The sequence below is a fragment of the Aphelocoma coerulescens genome, chromosome 22 (assembly GCF_041296385.1).
Source record: "Aphelocoma coerulescens isolate FSJ_1873_10779 chromosome 22, UR_Acoe_1.0, whole genome shotgun sequence".
NCBI classification, from domain to species: domain Eukaryota; kingdom Metazoa; phylum Chordata; class Aves; order Passeriformes; family Corvidae; genus Aphelocoma; species Aphelocoma coerulescens.
The window spans coordinates 3,994,160-4,000,772 of NC_091035.1; the positions used below are offsets into that span (position 1 = coordinate 3,994,160).

A 6,613-nucleotide genomic window follows, 5' to 3' on the forward strand; every position below is an offset into this window, starting at 1 on the left:
GGAGCTCTGAGCTGTTCCAGGCACAGCATGGAGCACAAACGCTCCCTCTCTCCTCCCCCTGCGCAAACAGGATCCAGCTCATTTTATTTACGTGCCTCCCCCCCTTCTCCCAGCTCCCCCCTAATTATGGAGGTGGCTCTGCGTCCCCGTTAGAGCCGAGTGTCACAGAGGCCACCAGGAGCTGGGATTTTATTTTATTTATATTTTTTTCTCCCCACAACAAAGCGGACGAGCAGAGAGCCCCGCGTGTCTCCGATCGCTGATCAGCACTCAGCGCACACAGGGCCTCTTGTCCCCTCGAGGGCCGCATTAATTAACGGTAATTAAGCCTCGAGGCGTCCCTTTTCGGGCAGGTTAAGAGGGGCACTGGGAATTGGAGAGGAATCCGGGAGCGCCAGGGATGCGGGAGAGGTCGTGGCTGCTGAGGAGCCGGGATCCATCCAGGAACGGGGGCTCGTTGAGATCGCGCCTGTTAGACACCTAAAACCCGCCACAAATCCCTTTCCCCCCTTTTGCCATTTTTAAAGGCTCCCGAAGAGAACATTCCTGGCTTTATCCAGGATGATCCCAACCGGGCCGGGTCAGTGCCCCACCACCCTCTGCGGGAAGAACCTTTCCCTGGTATCCAACCTAAATCCCCCTGGCACAGCTCCGGCCGCTCCCTGCGTCCTGTCCCTGTCACGGAGAGGTCGGCGCTGTCCCTCATGAGGGGACTGAGGTCCCCCCCGGTCTCTCCTCTCAGTTCCCACCCTCACACCCCCATCCCGGGGAGCTTTGCCACCCCCCAGGTGGCTTCTCCTCACTCCCGCCGTGTCCCCGTGTCCCCAGGCTCGCCGCTCCCGGCCGCACCGAGGGCTCTGCTATGATCTGGCCGCGCTGGCCGGCCCCGTGTCCGCGCCGGGAGCAGCATGGGCAGCGTCAGCAGCCTCATCTCCGGCCACAGCTTCCACAGCAAGCACTGCCGCGCGTCCCAGTACAAGCTCCGCAAGTCCTCACACCTCAAAAAGCTCAACCGCTACTCGGACGGGCTGCTCCGCTTCGGCTTCTCGCAGGACTCCGGCCACAAGTCCGGCTCCAAGAGCAGCAAGAATGAGGATTTCTTTTACATCAAGGTCAGCCAGAAGTCGCACGGCTCCCACAGGCCGGACTACACCGCCCTCGCCGGCGGGGAGCTGGGCGTGCCCGCCGGGACCAGCGGGCTGGACTTCGGGACGCCCACGCCGCAGAAGCTGATGCCCTTCCCCAGCCAGCTGGAGGTGGTGAGTAGGGAAAAGTGGCCCTGGGAGTGCGGGGATGTCCCACGGGAGCCCTTCTGTCCTCAAAGCGGGTCCAGGGTTGTCCTGGTCGTGGTCCGTGAGGAAGCTCGGGGAAAAGAGGGGCAGCTGGGGGCACTCACTGCCGCCCTCTGCTTTTGGGAATTTGGATCGCCAATGTGACCCGAAGGATCTGGATCCTTTAATTTCCAAACCCAGCAGGTTTAGCCAGCAGCATCCTCCCGAGCATCCTCCCGAGCCCTCGGGGGACACCGGAGCTGTCCCACCGTGGGGGTGTGGTCCCGGGGGGCAGAAGGGGCGGGAAGACACGCGAGGAGTTTGGGCGGGTGCTGACGGGCTCTGCTCTCCCCTCGCAGGGCGGGGAGAAGCCGCTCCCTCGTCCCACGGCCTTCAAGCCGGTGCTGCCGCGCTCCGGGGCCATCCTGCACTCGTCCCCCGAGAGCGGGGGGCCCCTGTCCCAGCAGCTGCACCCCCCGGAGAAGGCCAAGGAGCAGGAGCTGCGGCCGCTGCCGTGCTCAGGGGGCCTGTCCGACTCCGGCCGCAACTCCATGTCCAGCCTGCCCACGCACAGCACCAGCAGCAGTTACCAGCTCGAGCCCCTCGTGACGCCCATGGGCCCCATCAGCCGCTTCGGGGGCTCTGCCCACAACATCCTGCAGTGCGCCATCATCCAGGACAGCAACATGATGAGCCTCAAGGCCATGTCCTTCTCCGATGGCGGTAACAAGATCCTGAACCCTGGCAAAGCCCCCCACCACCACCCTGCCGTGGAGAAAACCACCTGCGTGCGCTCGCCCATCTCCACGGATGAATCCACCATCCAGGAGCTGGAGCAGAAGCTGCTGGAGAGGGAGGGGGAGCTGCAGGAGCTGCAGTCGAGCTTCGAGGAGAAGGAAATCAGCTCATGCCAGGCCTACGAGGAGAAGCAGCGGCGCTGCAAGGAGGAGCTGGAGGGGCTGAAGCAGAAATGCAACAGCAAACTCAAGCAAACCTCGCAGAAAACGCAGCGGACGCAGCAGGTGCTGCACCTGCAGGTGTTCCAGCTGCAGCAGGAGAAGCAGCAGCTCCGGGAGGAGCTGGAGAAACTCATGAAGGAGCAGAACCTGCTGGAGACCAAGCTGAGGTCCTACGAGAAGGAGAAGACCAGCTTTGCCCCAGCGCTGGAGGAGACGCAGTGGGAGGTGAGGGGCAAAATGGGGCCCAGAGCAAAGGGGGTGTGGAGGGGGAGAGTTCCAAACGCCCCAGCCCTTCCCCATTTCCATTCCCCCACCCAGCAGGAGCATCCCAGGCTGTAGGAAAGGGATATCAAACCCCAGGAGAGCCGCAGGCTGTGCCATGGAGAGCTGGGATTGAGGTTCTCGCTGCCCCTCTTCACCCTGCCCCTCACCCAAGGGAACAACCACAGCACAAAACCCCTCAGTCATTAAAACACCTCGGCACTCCCGGCCTCCAGCGTGGGGTTTCCCAGCTCCTGCCCCCCAGGAGCAGTAAAGCTGCCTTGCCACAAGGAAATAGGAGCTACTCGGGCTTGCCACGGCCGTCTGCTCGGGAGCAGTAAAACCTTCCACTCTCTGCTCCAGCTTGATTTACTCACTCCTCGGTATCGCTGAGCAAAGAGCATTAAACTGCTGGAAATTCCAAAGTTTAATACTAGGTGTTTGTAATATTAATGATAAATAAGAACTATAATTAAATGAATAATAAATAATCATAAATAAACTAAATTCAGGGTCTCCACGTGCTGAGCCCCAGCTGTGCCCAGCTCACACGGGTGCCCTGGGCTTCCCCCGGGGCCCAGCCCTAACTCAGGTGCTCATCCCCCCCTCCCAGGTGTGCCAGAAATCCGGGGAGATCTCGCTGCTGAAGCAGCAGCTGAAGGAGTCGCAGACCGAGCTCACCAGCAAGACCACGGAGATCCTGAGCCTGAAGGCGCAGCTGAAGGAGGTGCGGCTGAAGATGGAGGGGCTGGAGATGAAGACCCAGGAGCTGGAGGTGTCGCTGCGCACCAAGGCCATGGAGCTGGAGGTGTGCGAGAACGAGCTGCAGCGCAAGAAGAACGAGTCGGAGCTGCTGCGGGAGAAGGTGAACCTGCTGGAGCAGGAGATCCTGGAGCTGCGCTCCGAGCTCGCTGTGCTCCGCGAGCAGCTCAGCGAGGCCCGCGAGGGGCCACGGCCGGCGGGGGACGATGCCCAGGCCCTGCAGGGGCAGCTGGAGCGGCTGCGGGCGGAGCTGAAGGCCGAGCGCGACAACAACGAGCAGATGAGCTGCAGCTTCCAGCAGGAGCGGCAGACGTGGAAGGAGGAGAAGGAGAAGGTGATCCAGTACCAGAAGCAGCTGCAGCAGAGCTACCTGCACATGTACAAGAGGAACCAGAGCCTGGAGAAGATGCTGCAGCAGCTGGCGGCGGGGGAGGACGGCAAGGAGCCCATCGAGCTGGACATCCCCGGCGCCGACGTCCCCTACGAGGACATCATCGCCACCGAGATCTGAGCCGCTGTCCCCTCCTCGCAGCCCGGGGAAATGCTCGGCCCCTTGTACAGCCGAGCTGAGCCGTGTCCCCCCTGTCCCTCCGCTGCCCGTCGTGTTCCAGAGGTGACCAAGCCACTCGTGCCAATGGTGACGTGCCCGCAGCTCCCCCGCCCCGGCACCGCCCCGGCACTGCCCCCTCTGCCCCCCGAGGAGCCGCCGGCGGGGCGGGCGGGGATCAGGACTCCAGGGAATTCTCTGCCATCCGTGCCCAGCGCCCAGGGGATGCTCCGCGCCAAGCTCGAGGGAACCCGGCCTGGCACAGCTCCGGGGATGGCACAGCACAGTCCTGCCCACTGCCCGTGACAGGAATCAGCCCCAGCTCCCCGGAGGAAGCTCCCGCTCCTCCTCAGCCTCCGTTGGTGCCGACCCCAGGGCGCCGTGGGAGCACAGAGCCACGTCCTGCCACTGCCACATCCACCCCTCCCAGCCCGGGAGGGCCTCAGGAAGGTCCCCACCTGCACACGCCCTGCTGGGCACAGCCCACACCCCCCGAAATCACCGCCCAGTCCGAGCACAGCCCACCCCGCCCTGCCCTCACTCCCTCCCCCTGCCCGGACCATTCCCAGCTCCCACGGACTCTGTCCCTTTGCCCGGCTGCCAGACAGCAGCTGGAATTCACAGAAACGTCCCAGCCACGGTCTGACCAAGGAGCGGGGTTTGTGTTCACCCCACAGCCCCTCGCACTCGCTGGGATTGTCCCTCCCGGGACCCCCGGCTGCCTTATCTCCTCCCGTGCCCTCATCCCGCGGGATCCCGCCAAGGGAAGCTGGTTCAAAAACCCCAAACCGACCACTCTCACCTTAATTTCTACCCCAGCTCTTAAAATTTCCTCCTGCCACCAGCGAGTGGCTCCATGGATAACGAGCTGGCGCTGCTGGTGACCCTCGTGTCCCCGTGACTGGGGAGGCAACCAGCAGGGTCCAGTTTGTGGGGTGGGGGCTCCAGCTGGGACCCCTCTGTGCCAGTGCAATGATCTTTTTGCTGCAATTATTTACCCACTGCCCCATTCCAGGGGTCTGGGGGGAGAAGAGGGGGCCTTGCACAGTCCCAACGCCGCCAATTCGGCCAAGGGCTCCAAGCTGCGCAAAATTCCGCATCCCTCGCGCCATTCCAGCCTGGAAAGGTGACACACGGGAACCAGTCTGTGCCTTCTGTGCCCGGCCCTGAGCACCCCAAACCACTGAGCCCCAGTCCTTCTGGCTGGGCTTGGCACTCCCCAGCCGGTCCTGGTGCCGGCACAGCCGATCCTCAGCCCTGGCCCGCTGGAAAAAGCCAACGTCCGATTCCCGCGGGTGCAATCCGGGGCCATCCGGGGCCGAGCCTTTGCCCAGACCTGCCGAAGGATGTTTTGGAAAACTGAAGGATCAGGGCTGGCGAGGCCAGAAGGGATTTTGTGCATCCCCCAAGGCACAGCCCCGCGCCGAGGGCTCTGCGCCCGGAGCCTTCCAGAGCCAACCCCGGGTGCCGAGGGGAGCAGAGCCCTTCCCGAGGCCCCGTCCCGGCAATTCCCTGCTCCTGCTCCCGCCGGCCTCGGTGGCACCGTCCCTGTCCCCAGCCCCGCGTGCCCTCGGCCCCGTGTGCCCCCAGCTCTATGATGTGATCTCCAGAGGCCTCGCCGTGCTGCCTTTGCACAACTCTGCTGTGTGTGCCCGTCGCATTCCAGGTGTGTCGCTCCAGCCGGGAGCCGTGGCCACGCCCGGCCCCAGCCTGGACAGAGAATATTTTTCTGCAGGTTTTCTTTTTGTTTGGTTTTGGTTTTATTTTTTGGTTTGTTTTTTTTTGTTGGTTTTTTTTTTGGATGTTCTTTCTGGTGACTGATGTAAACTACTGGTTAATTTTATGGTTTTATTTATAAATAAATTTTTTAAAACTCCCCCCCAGCCTCTCCGGGTGCTTGGCGGCGTTCCGGGGGTTTTCCCTGCCCAAACCACCCCCGTTTATCACGGCCCACCAGGGTCCCCTCTGGGGACATCCTTCCACCTGGCCCTGCTGCTTCCAGCCCAGCGTTATCTCCGCTCTGCAACTGGGATAAACTGGGCATGGAAAAGCAGGGATTGGTGGATTAGGAAGGGTGGGATAATCCATCCAGCCCTGCTCCCAGCCTGAGCCCAGCAGCTTCGCCCTCCTGCCCTGCAGCTGAGCCTGATTTTCACCCCATTCCCACCACCCCTGAGCAGGCAGGTCCCAATGCTGAGGAGTTCCCGAGGGAGAGATGAAGCGCAGCCGCTGTGACAAACCCAAGGCCGTATTTTGACTATTTCAGCTGTTTTGCTCCCAACCAAATCAACTCCAGAAAAAACAGCATGGGGGGAGAGGCAAAGGGGGAGGTTGAGGAGCAGAAAATGGGGAAAACACTCTAATTTCAGGAAACTCTGCTCATCCTGCCCTGTTGCGGGGCTGGGGGGGTGATCTGGGCACCCCAAAAGGGCACCTGGCACCTGCTGCTGCTTTCCAGGGAAATCTTGGCTGTGCTCCCGCTGCCTGAGGAGCGAAGGGAAGTTTATTTTTAGAGCCTTTGGAACTGCTGAGGAGAGAAGGGAAGGGACAGAAAATCCCCGTGAGGGATCTGTGTCCTGAGGGTCCCTCCTGTCACAGGCATCCCATCCCGGCTGGGGGTGCAGCCCAGCCCTGCCCAGGGATCCAGAACACGGGAGCAGCAAGGAGAGCCCTGAGCTCCCAGCTGTGCCCGGGAGAACTCGCAGGGGACATCCCTGTCCCTCAGAGGTCGCAGCCGAGCTCAGCAGCGCCAGGAGGATCGAGGGCAGCATCCCTGAGGCCACAAACACCCCAGGGAATTCTTAGGAATGCCC

At 62.2% G+C, this 6,613-nt stretch overlaps 1 protein-coding gene across 1 annotated transcript; it reads left to right on the forward strand.

The window, feature by feature from the left end:
• The first annotated feature begins 908 nt into the window (after nt 1-908).
• Nucleotides 909-6,404, forward strand: LZTS1 (leucine zipper tumor suppressor 1). The gene is made up of 3 exons (XM_069035421.1): nt 909-1,259; nt 1,631-2,455; nt 3,105-6,404. Exons 1-3 carry the CDS (start codon nt 909-911, stop codon nt 3,762-3,764), a joined length of 1,836 nt encoding a protein of 611 aa, XP_068891522.1. The 3' UTR covers nt 3,765-6,404.
• Nucleotides 6,405-6,613: the final 209 nt, after the last annotated feature.

What these genes read in the sequence shown, in the direction of transcription:
- LZTS1 (XM_069035421.1), top strand. Translation starts at nt 909, where the DNA reads ATGGGCAGCGTCAGCAGCCTCATCTCCGGCCACAGCTTCCACAGCAAG. An exon ending in TCCCCAGCCAGCTGGAGGTG is followed by an intron (nt 1,260 to 1,630) that starts GTGAGTAGGGAA and finishes CTCCCCTCGCAG; the next exon opens with GGCGGGGAGAAGCCGCTCCC. An exon ending in TGGAGGAGACGCAGTGGGAG is followed by an intron (nt 2,456 to 3,104) that starts GTGAGGGGCAAA and finishes CCCCCCTCCCAG; the next exon opens with GTGTGCCAGAAATCCGGGGA.